This window comes from Pleurodeles waltl, chromosome 8, assembly GCF_031143425.1.
Source record: "Pleurodeles waltl isolate 20211129_DDA chromosome 8, aPleWal1.hap1.20221129, whole genome shotgun sequence".
Classification (NCBI taxonomy): domain Eukaryota; kingdom Metazoa; phylum Chordata; class Amphibia; order Caudata; family Salamandridae; genus Pleurodeles; species Pleurodeles waltl.
The window spans coordinates 19,651,254-19,676,803 of NC_090447.1; the positions used below are offsets into that span (position 1 = coordinate 19,651,254).

General features: G+C 42.3%; 1 protein-coding gene across 1 annotated transcript in view; it reads left to right on the forward strand.

Moving 5' to 3' along the window:
* Window positions 1-24,830, forward strand: part of LOC138249311 (vomeronasal type-2 receptor 26-like) — a 133,540-nt gene extending 108,710 nt beyond the window's left edge. Inside the window, exons 8-9 of the mRNA XM_069203269.1 lie at window positions 16,943-17,066; window positions 23,906-24,830. Coding sequence (XP_069059370.1) covers window positions 16,943-17,066; window positions 23,906-24,828 — 1,047 coding nt within the window. The 3' untranslated portion in view covers window positions 24,829-24,830. The remainder of the gene's footprint in view (window positions 1-16,942; window positions 17,067-23,905) is intronic.
* The last annotated feature ends 720 nt before the right edge of the window (window positions 24,831-25,550 follow it).

The window sequence follows — 25,550 nt, forward strand, 5'->3', positions numbered from 1 at the left end:
TTAGCAGGTCATGATTGATGTCAAATGTAATGGCCTGCACTGAGCATGAGAGGGGACACGCGTTATACTTTAGATCATTGAACAATAACAGATGAATTTCAGAGTTTTTTAAGTTTTAGTTTTCAGCCATAACTGCGCTTTAACTCTAGTGTTTGCAGTGAATTTCTGAGGATTCATTTACATAGGTTAAGATGAAATTACCTTACCTAACTATAATGTTACTTTAGCCATTGTTTTTTGTCCGAGAATACATGTATAGCTATCTGAAGAAAGGTGTGATATCACCAGTGTACTCATGGTTGAGTCAGAGTTTTATAGGAAAGGCATTTCTTGTTTTATTAATAACTTTAGGGCCATTTGAAGAATCTGCACAAAACCTTACAAAAATATTTCACCCACTTTGGGTTTTTTGAAGCCAGGTTTTATGTAGATTTGTTAAGCGGGACAAAAAAAGTTGGTGTCACAAAAGTGTGATTTACTAGGCGTATGCTTTTTTTGTTTTGGTACAAATCTGTGCAGTAGTTTTCGATAAATTTTCATTTTTGAGGTGTTCGGGTTCGGTATGAAGAGGTTCAATTCTGCCAATACCTTTACACTTGGAAGCTGTGTTGTTAATTTGTCTATAGCTTTAGTTCTGTTTGATAAACTTGGCCAGTGTTTGGCAGATGCTTAGCATGTTTAGCTTACTTATTGTACTTTTAAATATGTGCAGAGTCGTTGACAGTGGGCAGTTTTAAAAGGGGTGTCTAAAATGGGTTCATTTGCTAATAGCTATAGCAGTGTTTGATGAATCCTCAAGAAATTTGGCAAATAAGTAGCATGTTTAATCTTCTGTGGGTACAGAACATTTTATACAGATCCATCAACAAAGGGTAGCTTTGATGTTCTGTAATCAATGTGCACAAAGGTTGGCAGGCTCTTACATTTTATGTTAAGTGCAGGACTCACAAGTGTCATGCAGATCCAATAAGGGAACAAACATGATTAAAGGGTTCCAAGAATAATTGAATTACTGATAGAGCGTTCCGTACTAATAATTTACCTGTATTTGGACGCTCCTTAGGCCGATGAATCTTTTGGCTAAGTGGGACCCTCGACACCCTTGATCAGTCAATTTCATTAAATCAATAATCAATAACGAACATAAGCAATACCCTGATCAACATAACACTTAACAATTATTCCAGAATACATTTCGGCGAACCCTGACCTTTCAGTCAGGAATAACCACACCAGTTTATTCAAAGTTAGCGAATTTATTTCCTTATATTAACAAAGCTAGCACAATATAGATGTGTCTCAACACCAAATGATAAACATAAATGAACATTAATAGCTGTCCATAACGGCGAAACAGGTGCAATCTATGCAGCATTTGAATAACAAGGCATTCGATAATAGCAATGCAAATCACTAAAACTATGATCTGTAACGAACTAATTGCATACATTTAGTCAGCATAACAAGGTCTCAAATTGCATCGTGCAACAAAAGGAATCCTCATCTAACCTCAAATTAGCATCAGCATGTGGGACTTCATGCAAAAACAATTTAGCAACATTAATTTAGAAAAACTCCTAACTAGGGATCTTATCAAAATCAGCAGTTGGTTACCTAAAAGAAACACAATGCAATTGTACAATTTCCTTTCATATTTACCAATTACGATCAGCATACAAGGAAGTCTTCGTCTCACAGGTACCGTTTCTCGATCAGCATAGGTACCGTTTCGATCAGCATGGGACGGGGCAAAGGGGCAGGGGTGGACGGGGCAATTGCCTCACGGCGGCAAGGTAAAACTACTACTTCATGCAAAGGGATCAAAGTTAAAGTCTCTAGGGCAAGAATCATTTAAAGTCTCTTTCTCTCGATTAGAGAAAGCATCAAAGTCTCTTTCAAAATGGCGTCAAAATGGCGGGTATCGAGCTGGTAATAAGTACTTTCTTCTCGTGCACCTGGTTTTTATAGACAACAGTTCAAATCCAGTAGGGTCTTCCATTGGAGGGTTCATAGGTTAGCTTCAAATTATCCAATCAAAAACGACAGTTCTCAAGCTTTTACTTAAGCATACATTATCCTTGGAGATGGGTACGCAAGTTGCAACATTTTATACCAATTAACTCACTTTCAGAGCCTCCATTGTCCGCACCTGCAGATCGACCTTGGAGCAAAGAGAAAAATGCCAAGCTGACACGAAACTTTAAGATAAGCATGTGAACGATCTCAGTGGAAGAGTACAGCTTCAAGCAAAAATACACGTTTATTAGCACATTGGAAAAATACGAGCATCTAAACCGTGAGACCAGGCAACTAGGCCAAAGCCTCCACTAAAGTAATGCTAAGCTAAAACATTTCAAACAAGCAAATCATAGCACACGTTTACGATTATGTCGGATTAGTGCAATTCTAATACATCACGTTATATAAAGCACGCTTATAAATGTTGGCAAACTACTCTAAGGGCACATTTTGTCCCCGTACAATCTTTATTAGTTCGGTTAAAGTCACACATGATTATTACAGTACTACGTTTAAGCGCTAATAAATGAAAACCTTCATTTTCTGCTTCATCATTACTAATAAACTTAGCTCAGTGTTATAGATCAGCTTAACATGTGCCATGCACTTGCATGTTTATCTTATTTGCCACATTTTGAATTTCATGCAGTCCCTTCAAGTGGGAGCGGCGGGTACACTTATTGGGGCGGTCATTTTAACTTCCATAGGATTAATTGGTTTCTACTACAGAAAGAAGCTGTTCAAGAAATGATAGCAAACATAGAATAAAACAAATAATTTACTCAGGGAATTGCAGTTGTGTGGCTAGGAGTACAATGTTTAGTAATTTTAAAGAAATTAACATAACAACAATGAGTCAGTGGGTTTACACGGTTAACAGCTAGAGATAGCTGGACCCAGGTTTGCAGACTTTCTACTGGCCTTACATTGAAAATGAAAAACACCCATTTGGCAAGGAGTTGTGTAGCTCCTGCCATCTATTTCAAGTCTGTGGTACCAACGTTTGATCTACAAACTCATTACAATAGAGTTCATAAATAATCCTGGAACTTTGACCTCTGTTTACATGAAATTCCCAGTGGTCCAATATATGGTTCATAAATATTAGCAAATAAACAAAAAATGTTGACCCCTTGTTTTAACTAAACTTTAACTGTCTTATTTCATGGTTGCATAAAACTTGAAATTGTTGCACTGGGCTTAACTTGTTAACAGCCTATCAAGTGCCATCTTGATTCATTACCCATCAACAAAGTTATTTGAAATTGAACACTTTCTTGACTCACCCCCCCCCCCCATATATAACTCTGCCTCTTCTTGATGGTTTCACATGAAACTCAATATATCACGAGTGAGCTAAGCATGAAAAGGGCATGACAAATTTAATGGACCTCTGTCATAAGGCCCTAAAGGCATTAGCAGATCAAAGATTTTCTGACCTCTAAATTGACTTGGAATGACAAGAGCAAATGAAGCCTATGAATGGTCTGACACATATCAAGCTGATTTTTGCCAAGGTATGTTATTAGTAATTGAGCACTTTTTGAATCTCCTCTTGTAAATGTGCCTCTGCTTGATTATTCAGCACACATTTCAAAACAATAATAATGCACTGAACATGGTAAATGTCAGCTAAATCCCACCCACATTTGTCAGTGTTTGATAAATTTATAAGCCAATCAATATACATTTCTCTGGCAGCCATAGCTCCGGGATAGTTATAGTTGGATCAGAGTTTCTATAGGAAAGGAATTTTTTGTTTTCTTCTTAACTACGAATCCTCAGGAAGCTTTCCAAGTTTTGTGGTGGGGCTCCAAGAAGTGTGATTTCTCATTTTGAGTCTTCCATGCATAAAACTCAGTTAGATAGCATTACAACAAGCTTGGCACAAAGTTAGAATTGTACTCAAGGATTTCACTATATTTAGTTCACTCTAAACGCATTCGGTAGTTTTTGAGAAACTATCATTTAAAGACGTGCTCAAGTTGAGCATAAAAAGGTGGAGTTTTTCGTATATCTGGACCATTAATCCATTGATATCCACAAGTCCTGATGTGAGAACACCTGCAAATGCAAACATTTTAAAAATAGGCCAATCTGATTGGCAAAGTGACGGGTTTCTTCTGTCAACAATTTTTGGATGTGCAGATCTGGATACTAAATGATCTGATTGGCAGTCTACATACACTGATAGAAAATGTTGCTGCTGTCATTACAGGACTCTTGCACTCAGTTTCCAAGTCCTTAAACAAGTTGCAAAAATGCAAAAAATGGTAAGGGTGAGCCCACCCTGAACCCAGGCCCACGTGGGAGGCACCAGAGGGACCACTGACATTGGTCAAAAGTAAACAAAAATCTTAATTTAGTTGTGGGATCCATGGATCCCAAATGGGATCTGTGGATACAAAAATAAATTTGAAAAAAGAAAGAAGGGTCTGTTTAAAAGCAAGGCCTTGCAGCCCAGGCCTGCTTTGTAAGTCCAAAAGCTACGTGCAGTAGGGGTTGGCTGCCATGGCAGGTGGGCTTATGGCCTGGCCAGAGAACAAGTTTTGCAGCCAACTCGGTTATGCTTAGTGTAATTTGTCCACACACAAAACTCAAAAATGCACCTAAACAATTGAAGTGCAGTTATGGTTTGAAGTGAAATCGATAAACCACTCAAATTTTCAGGTTATGGTTAAGATCACAATCCATAGTTCACACAAGTGCTTTGCAAACCATAATCCACACTCGAAATTCAGTGCTCTCAACCTCACAATATTTATACCAATACATAACAACACCTAATAGGAAAAAAGTAATTAAATAACAGCAGCCAATAAATAATACTACTTTCGTAGTCAAACCTTTGTGTGGTAAGTGTACTGCACTATGTAACCTTATCATGCAATATGTAATTTAATATGTAACATTACCTATAACATTTGTAATGGAATCTGTCACACTAATGGTGAGGACATGAGCATTCCTGTTGGTGTGTGAATTATGGGTTGTCATACAATTTGCATAGAACCGTAGGACCATGGAGTGACTTCTACCGGCTCGTAGTCTTTTCGTAGTCCCCATATTATGTCTGTTTTTTACCTTGGACATTGTTTCCAGTCCCCTTCTCTGTGGTCTTTTAATTGTACTTTCTGCACATCCCACATGCTGACTGTGATCATTCCTGGAGAAGTTTTAAGGCATGGGTAAGGTGGACCATTGCACAGGGCCTCACTTTGTGAGAGGTTTCCTAGTAAGTGACCGGAGACACCTACTTGGCCCTCATAATTGTTTACTAAAAGTTATTGATTTTTCAGCTCGCACTACACTGCATAATGCCCTTTTTGTGAGGTTGTTAACAGCCGCAGAGTATCCTTTGGTGCTATCATTCTTCTCCTTCCAGCGGTCTCACCCGTACATTTGTAAGGGATGCCTGTCCACGCTGGGACGCAATCCTTTCTCCTTATGTGCTGTTCAGTGGTATTCAAACAAATGTCTCATGCTGTAGGACAGTGGTTCCAAACATGTGCTCTGCTCTACGGACCCCTGACGGCCAGCGAAGCTTCCTCAGGAGGTCCCTGACTACTTAGAAAATTAAATAAGAAGTGTATATAAATATAGTGACTAGAGGTAGAACTGAACATTTAAAACATACTATAAATGTCAAGTCATTTGAATTTGGAGGCTAAAAAATAAAGTAGTATCTTCACATTGAATATTGGGACCAGTACACATCCATCAAACTGAATATGGTATGGATGATGTGTGGCTTTAATTGAATTTAGAAATGCTCCAACCTTCATATTAAAATTAAATGTTTTATATTGTTTTATTATGTGTTAATATTTGTTTATGTGTTTGATGAACGCTTGTTTTTTGTGTATTGTTTTGTATTTCAAATAATCTACAATGTTTAGGCCGTGGTCCCCGGCTTCTGCTGATGACTGAAGTGCTCATTCTGAGTTTGGCGGTAACCAAACCGCCACGCTGATAGTGGTCTTGTGACCATCAGCAGGATGGCGGTGCACACTGCCAAATAACGTGTAACGTGGTGAATCCAACGCAATACAGACAACTCACCGCCAGCCCCGCCACCGCCGATGAGCTGCAACCGCCGGCAGAAGACAACTCCAGGCAGGATGCAGATCTTGTCCCACCCTCCATGTTCTGAGTAACCACTCTGCCAGGATATCCGGTGGGGCCATCCCGCCATGAAACACTGGCGGAAACAGAAAGTGTAAATGCAAACACCCACCTCCAGGCACAGAGACGCCACTTTGGCCGCCATGGCAAATGAGCTGCTAGTCTTTCCAGCATTGTATCTCGCCATACACCTCCAGTACCACCGTCGACGACGAAGATGACAACCATAAGTATACCTAGCACAGAGTGGAGGGAAATGGCAGTGATACACACCCACACACAACACACATACCCCAGACACACAGTGAAGGCCACACACACACACAACATACGTCAATGGCAAATACATAATACACACACAAAGCAATGCAGGCACGTGCCAAACATACATGACAATGCACAAAAACACCACAAACACACCTCACAACCACACAACAACAGATACCCCACAAACACCCCAACCATGTCATAGACAGGCATGTTGTGAGACACCGCACATACACACACACCATGAACTCCATGTAGCAATGAAACACAAACAATAGCTGTGAACACATATCCAAACAATGATACAGCTGAAACAACACATACAACCAACAATCAAGGAAATACACACATCCAGCACTAGACACACGGACGCACACAACACCCCATACAAACACACAAGCAAGCAGACACACACATCCCAACATCCCCATGGCCCAAACCATCTACCAAGCTCATGCAACAACGCAGACACATTCCACACACAGATACCACAGCCTTGTATACAGATGTCACACCACAATGTTGAAGGAAACCAGGAAAAGTATCTCAACTTGCCAACCACAGCAATTTGGGCAGTTGTATTTAAAAAAATAACTATATACTAAGGTGTCAATGGCAAGTACAAATGTCCAATTTATTTTGAAGGACACATTGTCCATGAAGAATGGGCCAACCTGACTCCTGAATGAAGCTAGGCCTCCATGACATAGGGGCAGCAATGGGACAGGCGGGCATCTCAGGGGTGTGGGGATGGTGGGGGGGGCTTGGAAGTGGAAGGGGAACGTTTTGCCTTGGGCTTGAGAGGGGTGACTTTAGCACTGGGAGGGGTGGATGTTTTGCTGGGCGGAGGAGCAGGGGAAACATCAGAGGGGGACCCAAAGAATAGGAGGTGGAAGGGCCTTGGAGGGGCAGGAGGATACGCTGTTTAAGGGGCAGGTGGGGTAGGAATGGAGTAGGGAAGAGGTCAAGGGCAGCAATAAAAATATAGATACATGGAGGGGGTCACATGATTGAAGGTGAGGAGTGGAGATAGAGGAAGTGTTAGTGTGACATGTTTGTGTGCTCTACGTGGATGCTGGTGTGTGCAGTGTCTGCATATGTGTGGTGGCTGAATGTTGGGTGGGTGAGTGGGTAGATATGCATTTCTTGGGAGGGGGCAGGGATGCAGGGAGAGGGAATGGGTGATGTGTGAGTGAATGTTGAGGTGGTGTGTGCAAGAGAGGTGGATGTGCTGCAGGTGGCAGAGACTGTAGTCGTGGTGAGTGAGGATGTGGTGTGTGGGGTGTGTGACTGTGAGTCTGCTGTTGTGCTGATTGAGGGGATGACAGGAATGGCAGCAGGACCAGTATGTGTTGATGCTGTGCTGGCAGGAATGAGTGGTGATGTGACTGTATAGGAGGAGGTGGTGGGAGAAGTGTCTGTTGTTGTGTCTGCAGATGTATGTTGTGTGTGTGCATGCCTGTGTGAACATCTGTGATGCCCATGTCTGTCTTTGCGCACCTTGTCTGTTGTACTGGGTGTATGTGTGTGTGTTGGTGTGCTTTGGACGGGTTTAGGGAGAGGGCATGTGGATTGGGAACAGGTAGCTGGAGGGGGGACGGAGGATGAAGGGACACTGGCTTCCGTCATCAAGGAGGCCAGAGCCTGCCTGCAACTATCTCTGGAGGCCAGACAAGGCACCGTGAATGCCTTCCAGGAACGCATTGGTTTGCTGCATCTGGGATGTGTTGCTGCTGTGGTGGCTACTTATTTTCCCACAGCGGTTTGGACTGCCAATGGATTACCGGCGTGTTGGTTTCCACGATGCTGATTTGTGTATCGGAATTTGGCGGGTGGGATTTTCTCAGTGTGGTGGTGGGGAACCGCCTCCTTCTTTCCGTTGTTTGGGCCGACGGTGTTGTTTTTCCATTCCAAAGTTGGCGGTGTTGTGTTGGTCACTTGTGATACGGCGGGCTTCACTCAGCCATCGCTGGCGGTGTTTCAGCTGCCTTTTGCATGGCGGTCTTTGGGTATGACCGCCAAACTCGGAATGAGCACCTCAGTGTTTATAAAATGAGGGTCCCCATAAGTCAAAAGGTTTCGAGCCACTGCTTTAGGAGTATGCCACAGACTTCTTACATGTATTGATTTGATTTGCATCCACAGCTTGCTAAAAGGACCTTGACATGGTTTCATTTGAAGTGTGATCCTGCATAAAGTTTTCAAAACAATGAACATTAGTCTTAAGTGTGAAGAAAAGTCTCCCTAGATGGCAAAAGATAGTTAGCATTTGGAAGATTGGCTCAGGAAGTTGAACTTCAGTCTTCCATCCAATTGGAGAACAGTAAATTGATTACTCTTACAGTGAATAAGAGAAACATTTGTTTTTATAGCACTTAGAAACAAGTTTGGTTTGAATCACTCTACAAAAACAATTTATTATTAATAGCTTCTGCTCTGTTACTGTGTTATCGTGCACTCTGTTGTTCAATACTGTGCTACAATATGTTTAAAAAACACCATCATGACACTTTTTAAGGGTTGAAAATGGCTAATATATGCCAAATGTGGGGTGTGGTGGTAGCAGACATTTAGGCCTTCCTTTTGGCTTATGTAGTTTTTGCCAAGACTGCAGTTGAAGCGGGCGCCAAAAGACCGCCAGTGTTGGCAGTCCTAAGACTGCCGTATCATGAAGCACCAACGGATTTCCACCCATAAACAGGTGGAAATCTGACACCGTTTGCCTGACCGACAGCAGGTGAAAGGCGGGTCCACCGCCAGCACCGCACGCTGGAAGTACTCCGCCTGCCATATTACGAGCAATAATATGGCACGGTGGACCTTGCAGGGTGGTGTGGCATTGGCGGTGGAACCGCCGACATCCACCCCCTCCCAGACGACCACCTCGACGTGGGCTGTTGTGCGGCCCAGACAGGTTGGTGGACCGACCGGAAAGGGGGGGGAGGTGTGGTAGGTGCATGTGTGTGGTTTGTGCATGTATGTGTGCGAGCATGTGTGTCGGAATGAGTGTGCATGCATGTGTGTGTGACTGATTGCTTGCTTGGTGGTGTTTATGTGAATGTATGCAGACTGTTGTGGTGGGGGGGTGTATGAATGTGGAGGAGGAGTGTATGTGATCAAACGAGTGGGGTGTGTCTGTGTTCGGTTGGGTGGGGGTGTGAGTTTGTATGAGAACGAGGGGGGTGTCTGGATATATGCATGCGGTAGGCTGGGGTGTCTGGATGTATGCTTGCAGTTGGGTGGGGGTGTCTGGATGTTTGCAGTCGGGTGGAAGGGTGTCTGCAAGTGTGTGGACATGTGGGGATGTGTGCACCAGTGACAGGAATGGGGATTCCTGTCACCTGGTGTGTTACCACCAGGGTTTTGTGGCAGGGCAACCCCAGCAAAAAGCCTGGATGTTTTCTGCCTCCTAATACGGCTGGTGGTCTTAGGCATGCCACCAGCCCGGAGGAGCTCACCACCAGCCGCGCTGGTCCGACTGCACCGGTGGAGCTGGCAGTGTTGTGGCATTTTGACTTCAGCCAAACCGCCGAACCTGACTTCAGCCAAACCGCCGAACTTGTAATACAGCAGTCTTTACTGCCGGGACCGCAGCAGTAAGACTGCCACTGCATATTTGACGGTCTTAAAAGTGCTACACTCGTAATGAGGGCCTTAGTTATTTTTGTTAACACTAATAAAGCAAGATGTAACATCACACTGTTTTCTCAGCATGCTTTCAAGCAAAGCAAGTAACTATTATTCGGTTGAATTAGCTTATTATACCATAAGGGCAGCTGGAAAAAAGTACCAGAATGTAATGAATTAGAAGGAAAACAGTAAAGGAGTATTTAACACAAATGTTGTAAAATTAGGGAATATAAATGCGGAAAATAGGAAGATTTGGCTAGATATCCCTGAACAAAGAAAGGAGAAATAAGAGATTTTTGAGTAAACAAAAAGAAGCCTGACAAAGTGAGCAAGCTCTATGACATTGTTGAAAATCAGGAAATTTCATCCCACCATTCACTACATCTGAGTATAAAGAAAGCGATTTGAGATTCCTTTTTATTCCATTCAAATCTGAATGAATAAAAAAAAATGCTTGAGTAATATTAACTGAGATCATAGAGAAAGTAGAATGGGTGCAGTTATCATCCTAATATAATCTAAAAGAAAGATAAGATTCCATTTGGAAAGAAGAGAGTACATCTTGAGAACGAGTTCCATGAGGTTACAGGAAACAAAAGAGGTGATTGGATTGTTGAACCAAAATTCTAAAAAAATGATTTTGACAGAAGCCCAGGAGAAACCAGAAGAGACAAATAATTGTTTAGTACAACACTTATTTAATGGTCGAATTTCAATTTTGTCAAATTTTATTTTGTAACCCAAAACATTTGAAAAATAAAGCATTTCTTGAGAAAAGTGGTAAAGGGTTCACAGGTCCAGAGATACAAAAGAGAATATCATTAGCATATGCAGCTAATTTAAATGATGAGAAACACGTTGGAAACAATGCCAGTGTAAATGAGAGAGGAGATGGGGCACCCTGGCTGGAAGCCTCTTTGGATTTTGAGGTATGGGAAAGTTAATCCATTAATCATAACAGAAGCTTTTGGAAAATGGTATAGTGCGGATATGAGGGAAAGAGTTGTATATACCAAACCATACCTTTGTTAAACTTTAAATGTAAAAGACCATCAAAGTCTATGAAATACTTTTTCTGCATCAATAGTAATTGCAGCAAAATGACAATTGAAATTAGAGACTTCAGTTAAGCTAAATTATAGGGCCAGATGTAGGAAGAGAGCAATTTGCGACTTGCAAATTGCGAGTCCCTGCGACTCGCAATTTGCAAGTCGCAAATTGCTATGCAGTACGGTGTCTCAGACACCGTCTGCAACTCGCAATGGGGTCGCAATGACCCACCTCATGAATATTCATGAGGTGGGTCACAAATTGCGGCCCCATTGCGAGTATAGGCACTCGCTAACATGGAGGCCTGCTGACGTCAGCAGGCCTCCATGTTAGCGACCTGCCTTTTCAATAAAGCTTTTTTTTTTTTTTAAATGTAGCCCGTTTTCCCTAAGGGAAAACGAGCTGCATTTAAAAAAAATCCGAAACCTTTTGTTTCGTTTTTTTCAGGGCAGGGAGTGGTCCCTTGGACCACTCCCTGCCCTGAAAAAATATTTTGGGGTCCAGTCTCAAACTGGAAGGGGTCCCATGGGGACCCCTTCCAATTTGCGAGTGGGTTACCATCCACTTGAAGTGGATGGTAACTGCGACTCCATTTGCGACCGCGTACGCGGTCGCAAATGGAGTTGTATACCACTGCGACTCGCAAATAGGAAGGGAACACCCCTTCCTATTTGCGATTCGGAAATGCATTTTGCGAGTCGGTAACGACTCGCAAAATGCATTTCTGCATAGGAAACACGCATTTGCGAGTCGCAAACGGCAGATTTTGCCATTTGCAACTCGCAAAGTGTTTCCTGGCAGAACCAATGAGACCCTAAAACCAGCCTGTCCTGGTCCGTTTAATATGGGTAAAAAGGTTTCTTACTGCTAAGCAAGAAGTTTTGCAAAAGTATTACAGTCCACATTGTCTGAGGAAATAGAGCAATAATTTTTGCACAAAGTTGGATCTTTCCCTGTTTCAGAATAAGGCAGACAACTTTGGGAGCATTAGATGAAAAAGAAGAAAATAAATGCAACAATTTGGGTTGTAGTATAGTAGCGAAGTGAGAATAAAATTCTACAGTAAAACCATTTAGCTTAGGTGTTTTACCTTTCTTTAACACAAAACAAGCAGAAGTTTACTCAGGAAGGAAAATATCTTGACCCAAACTGAACAAATCAGTAGAAGTAGTTGGTTTGTCAAGAGTTTGAAGAAAAAACTTAATATCGGATTCTGTAGGTTGGTATTCTGGGATATAAAGGGCCAGATTTATAGAAAAATGGCGCAGCGCAGTGCTGCGCCAAAATTGTCAGAGCCGCACTGCGCCGCTTTTGAACCGCAAGGATGCGCTGTAGTTAAGTGAATATGGCACACCCCCATGTTGTCCCCTGTGCTGGCACTAAATTTAGATGCAAACACAGGCATCCTTGCACCATTGTGCAAGGATGTCTGTGTTGAGTAGTATGATTATTTATGTGTGGGAAGGTGTCCCTTCCTGCACATAAAAAAACACTAATGGCACTTTGACAGAATGAAGCACACACAGAAGTGCCAAAGCATAATTTTCAAATGATTGTTTATGTGCAGGAAGGGACACCTTCCTGCACATACTGATAATTTCTGGCATTTTGCTCTTTCTATGTGCAGCACACATAGAAAAACCAAAAAACGAGGGAGAATAAAAGTATTTCTTCTCGTTGCGTCCTGCTAACGCTACCCCTGGGGAGTTGTTAGATTTTGGCACTGCCTCAGGTTTAAAAAATTTCATAAATCTGAGACAGCGTCAAAACGCAATGGGTGTTGCTGTGGCATGCCCACAGCAACACCCATTGCATGCCCCTTCCACATACAGTGCTGCGTGGGAAGGGGCCGTATTTACAAGGTGACGTCAAGCCACAAAAAGTGGCTTAACGCCACCTTGTAAATATGCCACAGTGCTTAGCGCCACAGAAGCGTCACGAAAAGTGACGCTCCTGTGGCGCTAGGAGCCTAAAAATATGCGCCACAGTGTTCTAAAAAAATGTGAATTCATTAAGAATATCACAGTCTTTAAAGATCTGGGTACCTGAGTTGTATTCTAAAGATTCCACCCTTGCACAGTCTTTTCATAATTTGATATAATTGGCTAGAAGCTTACCCAATTTATTGCAGCCCCCATAATATTGAGTGCCACTCCTTAGTAAATATGAAGAGGTACCCTCAGAGGAGATTTTATTAAAGTGGAGTTTGGCTGCAATAAAATCATGGAGCACAGTATTTGAATTAGAAGAGTAATATTGATGTTCCAGTTGTTTAATTATGGTTGATAATTGAGTGTGTTGATTATGTGAGGATTTTTTTTGTTAGAAACATGGGGGCATATTTATACTCCGTTTGCACCGGAATTGCGTCGTTTTTTTTTACGCAATTCCGACGCAAAACTAACTCCATATTTATACTTTGGCGTTAGACGCGTCTAGCGCCAAAGTCCATGGAGTTATCGTAATTTTTTAGCGTGGACACCTACTTTGCGTTAATTATATGCAAGGTAGGCGTTCCCGTCTAAAAAATCGACTCCGAGGCTTGTGCGTCGGATTTATACTCCCGGGCAAAATTCACGCCCGGGAGTGGGCGGGTCAAAAAAAATGACGTACGGCCGCATTTGCGCCGTTTTTTGCGCCTGCAAAAGGCAGGCGTTAAGGGACTTGTGGGCTCTGAAGGAGCACAGAGGTGCCCTCCCATGCCCCCAGGGACTCCCCCTGTCACCCTTTCCCACCCCAGGAGGACGCCCAAGGCTGGAGGGACCCATCCCAGGGACATTAAGGTAAGTTCAGGTAAGTGTTTATTTATTTATTTTTTGTGGCATAGGGGGGCCTGATTTGTGCCCCCCTACATGCCACTATGCCCAATAACCATGCCCAGGGGACAGAAGTCCCCTGGGCATGGCCATTGGGCAAGGGGGCATGACTCCTGTCTTTGCTAAGACAGGAGTCATTTCTATGGGGGTTGGGAGTGAAAAACAATGGCGCAAATCGGGTTGAAGCGAAAAAATTGCCTCAACCTGACTTGCCCCATTTCTTGACGCCCAAGCCCCATATCCCCCTACGCCAGCGCTGCCTGGTGTACATCGTTTTTTTTAACGCACACCAGACGGCGCCGGCGGCTAACGCCGGCTAACATCATTCGATAAATACGGCGCCCGCATGGCGCTTCAGAATGGCGTTAGCCGGCGCTAATTGTTTTGACGCAAAACTGCGTTAGCGCAGTTTTGCGTCAAAAAGTATAAATATGGGCCATAGTCAATAATAAAGCCCTGTGCAATAGTGTTAAAGGTGTCCTATACTAGTTGTGAGTAGATAATAAGTGAGGTGAGTGCAATACAAAAGGAAGAGAAGTCTATGTCCCACAGCAAAGCATTATTAAATCACTATCTAATAGGTGGTTTATGGAAAGATAACAAATTAAGATCAGGTATCAGAGGAGAGTGATCTGAAATCAGTATCTGAGCAATAACTATCTTAAGTAGATATTGAGAAAGGTGATTACTTAATAGATAATCTAGTCTAGTAGGGGAATTATGTGGTAGAGATATGAAAGTGTATTCATGAGTTGGTGGGTCACACAATCGCCAGGAATCTACTAAGGACCCGTGCGAAACAAAAAAACAGAATTGTTTGTACATTTTATGAAGGATAAACCTAACTGGTGATTTTCTGTCCAAAAAAAGGATCAATACTTTGATTAGAATCTCCAGCCAAAAGAAACTTCTCATCATTAACCTGAAGGTATGTTTTATCAGTATCAGGCCAAAACAAAAAATCATTCTGCGTTAACAGTAAGCTTAGAAACTATCCACCTACTTTCATTATCCGTTTCTTATGAAAGAACAGAAGCATCTATTTGCTTATTACATGGAATAATAACATAATGTTCCTTGTTTGTACTGAGGGAAACAAGCACATTACACACCTGAGAGAGTGTAAGTTTATGTGCTTTCAATTCTCCAAGGTCCGTTTCTTGAAGAAGCACTACATCGGGAGTGTATATCACCAAATGGGGGGAAATTCTATGTCCTTTAATAAGAGTATTAAAAACCATTTACATTCGAAGTAACAACTCTGAATAATAACAATTTGAAACTGGTTAAAATAGAAAACTCACCCATAATAAATACATTGATATTCGATGGTGGTTGGAAGCAAACAACAAGGGCAAGGAAGGGGAGAAGTAGGAATAGGGCATATTAGAAAGGGAAAAAAGGAACATGAAATTACTAAAGAAGAAGGCAGCACAAGGCATAAAGATGGTTACTTAGGGGGATACCTACTATGTAAACAAGGGAGGGGATGGTGACAGCACATCATGAGGTTTTTGTAGCTTTTAACACTCCATAAGTTCCATATAGTCCACGGACAATGATAATAATTGTTCTAGGGTTACATGCAGTAGAAAGTTTGTGACCAAATCTATGAAAACATTGGATGTTGAGTTTGGGTAAAGTAGGAAGATTAGGAATCTGTGTCAAGAAACTGGTGACGAAGTAAACCGGATCTCTGTCCTCAGCATCTGTAGGAAGACCATATATGTGAAGATTATTACACTCATTTCTGTTTTAAAGGTCTTCAGCGTGTTTGTTAAGTAAGTTAATGTCTCTCTGCATGCCAACAGTCTTGGAAATCATTAACATTAATTGTTTTGCTTGGCTTCCACAACACACGACTCCTTGGAAGACCATGTCCTCTCTAAATTCTGTATCCTGACATTAGTTTCCTTTGCCTAATAACATTCCCACAAATATGGAGGAAGACCATTTACTAGTTCAGGGAGGATATTGCTAAGGCATTTAGTAAAAGATGTCTGCTGAGGTTTGACAGCAGAATGGCATTTAAAAGTGATGGTAGGCACGTTTGCTGACAACAAAGAAGTTGCCATTGATTTAATGTGTTTCAGTGCAGTACAGTCAGAATGATGAGCATCATGTGATTTCTGAGTGAGCTTAAGCTTCCTCAGTCTTCCCATTCAGGACGGAGCCTTACCAAGAGGAGATGAAAATATAGTCACGCCATCATAGATATTTAAATCCCATAAATTTAGAGAGAATTCATTATATCAAGGCACAAAAAATTAATGCTATGAGCTCAGCAATAGGTGCGGTAAAATGCATTTATGCTAAAACAATGGTTTTAAAGTGACATAGAAAGTTGAAGGAAGGCTAAATGAGTGCATCCTGGAAAATCAGTGAAAATTAGCAGCTGGCCAGTGATAGGCAGGAGTAGCGTTGTGATAAAACCAAAACTCTCTACTAAAATATAAAGAACATGCCAGTGAGAAGATGAACCAAAACCTCCTTAGCAAGAAGAGAAACTCCATCCCAGGGCCTGCAGGAGGCAATATTGGGTTCTTTGAAGAGAAGAAAATGGCAGACACAATGCTGAGGTGAGGCATGGGTGGTGTATAGAAGGAATGCACCATAAATAGGCTGTCACAAGGAGTCACGCCTCACCATCCAGAGGTCTTGAAAAGGGTTCTCCTCTAGTGGCTGGGCATCAGAATGGCAGTTTGAGAGAGCCTGAAACAATGTTATTGTGGCACAGCGGGAAGACTCCACATCCTGCGGCAATCCTCTTTGGCATCAAAGCCCACTCTCTCTTCTCTTCTCTACTCTCTTTTGACCTTCTTCAATCTCTTCCTGCCCATCTATGGCAGAAAAAGCTCTTTCATTGTCATTGCAAAGCTCTTTAAAATCTTTAAACGTTCCTTTCACTCACCCAGTAGAGCCCATGGTGATGAAGTATTTATTCAGTGTTGGCCCTGAGGCCCCAATATTCCTTAAAACAGCTGAAAATATTGTCTTGCTCTTTCTTCCTCTAAAGCCTCTCCTTTCTGCTGCAGGTCCCACGTTCCATCTGCAGTGAGAGCTGTCTGCCTGGGTACAGAAAGGCTGCCAGAGAGGGGGAACCTGTGTGTTGCTATGACTGCATCCCCTGTTCTCAAGGAGAAATCAGTATTGGTAGAGGTGAGTTTCTATTGTGCATATTCCCTCTATTGTTTCTTTGCTTCTACTAGTGTTTTACTTTTCACAACTCTAGCATAACACCTAGAGGTAGGAGTATCAAATGACTTCCCTGCTTCCAACCCTGGCAAAAGTCATGGAAAAGATAAAAACAAATACCTAGCCATCCACCTTACTGACAGCCACATCCTTGTCTCCACTTAATCTGGATTGAGGCCCAACCACAGTACAGAGAACACCATCATTGCTGCCATGGACGACATTTGGATATTTATGGACAGATTTGACACCGACCCCTTTGTCGTACGGGATCGTTCGGCAGCGTTTGACACTTATCCATCCTTAGCCCATGACTGCACAAAGCCTGCATCTAGGGCCCCACCCTTTACTGAATTTGCTCCTTCCTGACAGGCAGTCCTCAGTCGGTCACCCTGGCCCCCTTCACCTTGGATGCTGTCAACCTCATCTGCGGAATTCCATAAGGATCTTCACTTAGCCCACCTCTGTTCCTTGCCTACATGGCCTCATTCACCAGCATCATCCGAGACCACATAATCAAGATCATATCCTATGCTGACGACACCCATATCATACTCTCCCTCTCTATTACAGGACGCCAAAAACCCAGACCAATTTCTTCAGCTGCATGACCAAAGTCACAAGATGCCAGAAATCACCTTTAACTGTTTTGGTGTTTGGTGAGGTACTGTTTGTGATACAGGAGGGCTAGGCCGACAGTTGTGACTTGTAGGAGTGACTCAATCACCTACAAACAAAGGTGCTGTCAACCCTAAACCAGCAGTCTTACCTAGGAGCGAGAGTCCACCTACAATAACTGAAAGCCAAATGCTTCAAGCTCAACATAGAGAAGGCAAAGTAGTAATCTTCTCCAAAGACTTCTCACTCTGGGACTCCACCTGGTGGCCTGCCGAACTCAGACCCACACCACATCCGGGAACCTACTCCAAGAATCTCAGATCAGTAATCGACAATCAACTCACCATGACTGGTCAAGTGAACGCCATTTCTGTCTCCTGCTTCAAAACACTCAAAATGTTCAAGAAGATATTCAAAGGGTTCCCCACCAACACTCACAGAACCAATCAATCATCAATCAATGCATTTATAGAGCGCGCTACTCACCCGAGAGGGTCTCAAGGCGCTGGGGAGAGGGGGGTGGTTTACTGCTGCTGAAAAAGCCATGTCTTGAGGCGCTTCCTGAAGGCGAGATGGTCCTGGGTGGTTCTTAGGTGTGCGGGGAGGGAGTTCCATGCTTTGGCTGCAAGGTAGGTGAAGGATTTACCTCCTGCGGTGGTTCTGCGGATACGTGGGACGGTGGCGAGGGCAAGGCTGGCTGAGCGAAGCTGACGGGTGGGCGTGTAGAACGAGAGGTGGCTGTTGAGGTATTCGGGGCCCATGTTGTGGAGAGCTTTGTATGCGTGGGTGAGGAGCCTGAAGGTGATCCTCTTGTTGACGGGGAGCCAGTGCAGGTGTTTCAGGTGGGCAGATATGTGGCTGTGGCGCGGTATGTCGAGGTTGAGGCATGCGGAGGCGTTCTGTATGCGTTGAAGACGTTTCTGTAGCTTTGCGGTGGTCCCTGCGTTTAGGGTGTTTCCGTAGTCCAGACGGCTTGTGACGAGGGCATGGGTAACTGTCTTTCTGGTTTCGGCAGGGATCCATCGGAAGATTTTTCGGAGCATGCGAAGGGTGTGGAAGCATGATGACGAGACGGCGTTGACTTGCTTGGTCATAGTGAGGAGGGGGTCCAGGATGAATCTGAGGTTGCATGCGTGGTCTGAGGGGGTTGGTGCGGTGCCCATCATCCAAGCCCTTATCACCAGCAAGCTGGACTACAACAACATTCTGGATGCAACACTCAACTGACCAGAAGTCTCCAGACCACACAAAAATAAGCAGCCTGGTTTATCATGAATCTTCCACCCTGCACTCACATCAGCCCACACCTTAAAGAGCTCCACTGCATCCCAGTCCACAAAAGGAACAGTGTTCAACTTCTCAGACAACAAAACCTGAAACAACATTTGCCCCTTGTACCTCAGCAATCACACAAACTTCCACAAAAGTATCAGACACCTCTCCTGAGCCAGACTCCTACTCGCACATAACCCCACATACCAAGAACTACATCCAGTGGTCAAGCCTTCTCCTACCCCGCTCCTAAACCTGAAACAACAAGCCCCTGCACATTATAGCCCCCTTGGCAATTCTTAAATTCGGCAATTCAAATCTGAAAACCTGGGTCTTCAAATAACCCTGACCCAGACTCGGCTCTTACAGCTCCAGCATCAGTGCCAAAATACTCTTCTGGGTGAATTGTACACTATACAAATACATATAACATAACATATGATTCTTCATTATATAGATGACGTTCAAGTCCAAATTTCATTTAACATTCTATAATTTAGACAGAAATTAACATTTCTTCAATTTCACAATGCATCATATTGGAGCCATAATATATTTGGTACGGACTGTCTTACAGGTGTACTGCATAATTGGTCCATATTTGAAACATCTTTTACATTAATATAAAAATTAAAATAATGTACCAGAATCACATCTGAAAAGAGTCAAAATGCCTTTAATGCAATAAATTTTAACTTAGAAAAAGAAAGAGCATTAGGAATGGCTGCACGCACCCTAGTTGGCAGAATTTCAAGAATTATAAAAATATTATTTAAACTATTCACAATAATGTATTCACGTTTTCCTAATTATTCAGAAAATAAATTAAAAGCTGCTCTAAGATTTCAATGGCAGGACCTATGATATGTGATTTGTGTGTTATGGTGTGCTACTTAAATACCATTAAAATACAAATAATTATTAAACACATTTCAGCTTCAGTTCATTGCATCCTAGATGTACAGTACAACAGATCTTACAAGTTACCCTTCCTTTGGATTTACCAGTGCCTGAAACTATTGATCATATTCGGTCATTGATCAATGAATATTTTAATACTGGCTTGAATCCATTGCTAAACATATTATATTGACCATGCTTCTGAAGTCCACCTTTCAATATGCAGACTTAGGAAACGTCTAACTCCTTTCTAATTTTCGCTAATCCGGGAAATATCTAAGGTGGGCTCAGACCTACAAAAGGCCCAAATATAGCCCTAATGCTGAGGCAGACGTGCATACGGAGGGCACAGGTTGCTGCTGAGTCTGGACCACTCAAATGCACTCTCTTCACCTCTCCATCAGACAGGAAATAAAAGCCAGGCAGTTACTTGTGGTCATATCTTTCTTGCTGGGCAACTTTGGTCGTGCAGTTTCTCCTATATACTTCAAATTCTAGTCTTCTGTCACATGCTACTCCCAGATGTCCTTCCTACCACCAGCCCACGGACTGCCCCTACAGAGTCTTTTCCCTTTAGGACTTACACAGTTGCTGATGGCTGATAACAGAACATTGTCTCATTTATGGAGGCAGCACTAAAGACTCTGTTGGAGCAGTCATTTTCAGTAGAAAATCTAAAAACAGAAGTAACTTCACCACCCGGTCTCTACGGTGATGTTCTCCACCACAGGACCAAAGTTGCAGGGAACGGAAAACCAGATGAGAGTCTAGACCCGTACTGTACAACCCTAGTCCATGCTGAGCTTACAGCAACCTAGTCTCAGTCTGTGCTGCCTGGTACATGTTCATCAGTGGTCCACCCACTGCAGTTAGAGGAAGACAAAGTCATTGTGACAGCCACTTGAACATGAGACTTATAGTACCACAAAGTTGACTAAGACCAGCCCTGCTCCATCCAGGAGGCAGCTCGAAGAAGAACAGGCATATGTACCCCAAAGACCCACAGTGTCTCATAAAACAAAGAACAGTTTGCTACAGTGGGCTCACATTGAAAAGCTAAAACATTATGACAAGGCTTCAGACAGCGCCTACAGCAACAAGTCCACTTCTGGCCCTCCGATTAACACAGACAACATTTAGATGCAATGGGAAGCATCTAGGAAATCAAAGCTGATGAAGATAGAGACATTAACTGTAACAGCAGGCTTCACAGCCCTGAGTAAAATCAACCACAATTAGCAATACTGTCATCTAACATGACTTTTCCCACAGCATCTTGTTAAATCCCTGGGGAATGTTACTCCACAGTTCCTAATATGTATTCCCACAATAGCAAAAATATCCCACCACAGATATCTGACATTCTCAGCCCAGCCCTTTATTTACTTATTTTTTGAAGTGTTTTATTAAGCACCAATAGTAATTTTTTGATGATAATGGGGTGCTAGCAGAGAATGAAGGAAGGAAGCAAAGCATACATCGTAAGAAATCACCCAGACACCCAGAAGTCATTTACACCTGATCTGGAGGATGGTTCTGACATCTCTCCATTGTAACCCCATTAAAACCGTCTGCTCCGAAGGTTTCCCTAAAAAGCTTCTTTTCAGTAGTTTTTCAAGTATGAGGCTGATGGTTTTCCTCTGAGATGTGGATCAAGGACTTTCCAGAGTTTCTGACCCATTGCCATTTATTGAAAAATCCTGTTTCAAAGACAATTAACTCATTTACAGCCACAGCCCATACTAATGGGCAAAAGGGCCACATCCCCTACCTATTTTCCTGAAAATAAGAGTACCTGTCAGGCTGAGCAGAGGTCAGCCTCACAGACACTGTTTTTTATCAGGTCAGGCAGCCAGGAACTAGACATGCACTAAGTACGCAGGCTTATGGCTGTCTGAGCTGAACTTTGAGAGGCTGGAGATGTCACAGCTCCTGTGGGCATGACATCTTCAGCCAAGCACAGCACCCGAAGGCACTGCCCCTTGTGACAAGGGGGAGTGTCACTGATTGCCTTAGAACTGAGCGCTTCAGTCCTAAGCTCTGAAGAGCCCCTGAACCGAGTGTCAGTCACTGACACCTCATCACAGACTGGGGTGGGTCAGCAACTCTCACTGAACCCATCCCATTCTGTGATAAGTAGGGACTGCTGCCTAAGGTCAGCCAGTGAGAGAAAGCAGCAGTCTCAACTCTCTTGGGTGTGCAGTAGCAGAACTGCATGTAAGTGTGATCTTTTATTTTTTAATGTTTGGTGCAAGTGTACAAGCATGACTATATGGGATTGAGTGTTGTGGATAGATATGTGTGTGAACGTGTGTGTGACTGCATGGTTGAGAGTCAGTGTTTATGTGTGTGTTTGTGCCCTGTACGCCCCCTCCCTGTTATAAGTACCACTGCTCAGTTATTTCCCATCTGTGTGAACATGTGTGTGATTGCATCGGGAAGGGACGGTGATGCTCAGAGTCTACCTCTGCTTCAAACCCCTCCCATAGGAGACTCAGGAAGTGAGAAGTGAGGAGAGATTGCTGAAGGGCAGGAGGGAATTGTAGGAGTATGAGAAAGGGAAGGAGCAAAGGGTTGCGGCCTGAGGCATGATGTTGGCATTGATTTATTAGTAATAAAGAAAAGTACAGAAACAACACATGATGTTTTCATCGATGGAACATGACAGACTGTATCACATGACAGCTTCCTGCTTCCTGTGCAAACTCAATAACACGCTGTAGCAGTGAAAAGAAAACTCTGCATAACCTCTCTGGATATAGTTAGCAGACCATAGTTAATAATCTCTGCGGGCCCAATTCTCAGAAGAATAGTAATCTGCATACTGAAATTGATGCTTCTGCACAATAAATATACTTTTATCCTGATTCACATGATTTAATAGTGCTTATAATTTTAGTAAGGTTCTTTAAATATGCCTATTTTGGCCAATATATTTATGTTGGATCTGTGGGTATTATTTGCATAGCATAACAATGCAGAGTTATGGAATTTTGAAAATGTCACTAAAATGTTTTGTTTTTCCTTCACATTGAAAGCTATTTTATCATGTGATCTCTTGTTATTCCCAAACACCCAACCACAAATAAATTCCCAACTAAGGGCCTGATTTAGATATTGTCAGATGGGTTACTCCGTCACTACGGTGATGGATGTCCCATCCACCAAAATCTACATCCCATAGGATTTATATTTTGGAGGGCAAGATGTCCGTCACCGTTGTGACGAAGTAACCTGACCGCCAATATCTAAATCAGTTCCTGAATTTTAAAAATAGTTTATTTTATGATGCATTAATGTTTATTAACATTTCTGCATGGAATTTATTAAAATTCATTGAATTGTATTTTAATAAAATGCATAATTGTATTAATTTTAGAATGCAAAAAGAATAGTAAATCATTTCATAATTAAATACAAAATATGTTCTATTGTCATATATATTGTGCATTAAATTAAATGAGTTAAAATGTGTAACTATATAAAAAAATGTGATATTTTAACATTATTTCCATGATTTACTGTGGGATCATTTTGAAGAACCAGGGGTTGATCATGCGTAGTACTAGACTTCTTAATAGTAACCTACACTTGTTAAGTTGGCCCCATAGATTTTTTCAGGGGTTTGAGAAGTACAAGTCTACACTTTTGAGTACGCTCTAGTTTTGTGAATAGCCAAAAGTAGTAAAGTTTCTCAAAAGTGTAATAATTAAGTTGCACGTTTAAATAACTCATAGATGTAACTTACCTTTGTGAATGGCAATGAAAGATGACAACTTTGCATGAACTAACTTTGACCACTCCAGCTTTTGTGCATCAGGATCAGCTTTCATGTGCAGAATTTCTCCTTGTTTCATGTGTGTGTCAGTCTTACACACAGAAAATATTTGTTTTTAAATCTTGTCTTAATTCTTCTGAATTCCAATAAGTTTCCTTTCAATCTGTAATTTTTTTAAATATACTAACTAGATCTACAGTGAAGATATCAAAAGAATCTCTTATTCTCTTTCCAGATGCAGTACATTGCCTAAAATGTCCTAACAGCGAATGGCCCAATGCGGGACACACCCACTGCACTGAAAAGTCCATTGAGTTTCTTTCCTATGAAGAGCCACTGGGTCTAACACTTGCCATCTGTAGTTCCTTTATGGTCGTCATTACTGCTTCGGTCCTGAGTCTCTTTGTAAAGTATCAAGACACACCCATTGTCAAAGCTAACAATCGTGGACTCAGTCACCTGCTCCTCATCAGCCTCATGCTCTGCTTCCTCTGCTCCCTCATCTTCATCGGCCGCCCTACGAGGCTCACCTGTATGCTCCGACAGACTGTTTTTGGGGTCATTTTTTCCATCAGTGTCTCCTCTATTTTGGCTAAAACTATGATTGTTGTCATTGCCTTCAAGGCATCTCATCCCAACAGCTCTGCAAGGAAGTGGTTGGGGTCAAAGACGCCAAGCTGTATCATCTTCTTCTGTTCTCTGGTGCAAGTCTTCATCTGTGCAGTATGGATACTAAAGTCTCCTCCATTTCCAGAACTGAATCTGAAGTCTTACACAGAGAAGATCATTTTTGAGTGTAATGAAGGAGACACCATCTTCTTCTACTGCATGATGGGGTACATGGGCCTCCTAGCCACAGTCAGCTTCATAGTGGCCTTTCTCTCAAGGAATCTCCCTGGAAGCTTTAATGAAGCCAAGCTGATCACCTTCAGTATGCTGGTATTTGTTAGTGTGTGGATCTCCTTCATCCCGGCGTACCTGAGCACACGAGGGAAATACATGGTGGCGGTGGAGGTGTTTGCCATCCTGTGCTCCAGTGCTGGACTGCTCGGCTGTATTTTCTTTCCCAAGTGTTATATCATTCTGTTGAGACCAGACATGAATACAAGACTGAATCTTATGAAGAAAGCGCATTTTGACAACAGAATAGTTGAATGACGAATAACCCTGATTTATACTATTCCTTCAGTGGGATATGCAGGAACATGCATTAATTTTCTCCTCTTTGTTGATAAACGCTAAATATTAATTTTTGGATACTATAAAACACACAAACATATATATATATGAAAGGTGGTAGAAGTAATGGAATTAACCTCTCTCCATATAGGAATAAAACAAAATGAAAATTTCCTTGTTTGCTTGCTATTTCAGAATCCTTTGTTGCAACTCCCACCTCCTCCGTTGCATTGCACGCAGAAACTGATATATAGATGTGCAAGTGCTGGATAAAAACAAATAAATATATACTTCGTAGAGCTCTGTTTGCTACTTTGTAATTGTGCACAAAATCAGCTATAAGGTTGCTTCAATATATTTTAAGAAGTCCCACCATCTTGTGACAGGTATTAGAAAACCCTTAAAATGTGGCTGCTATAAACCATTCACTTTCTTTGACCGCAGCCGCACTTCTGGAGGTATTTGCAGATGTCCCTTGTGCAGTACTTGAAACAGTAATAAAGTGAAAACACAACACAAGAAAAATGTCACTCTAATTTAGTAAAATATTGTAAAATTCAGTAGGTTATTTGAGACCAAAATGACATAGATCCAATCAGTAGAATCTGAGATATGCAGTATTAACAGTTTAAGTGAAAGTAGTGGCTAAAAGCACAAAGTGCCACCTGTGGTCATCTGATTGTGCCAGACCAGGACAACGT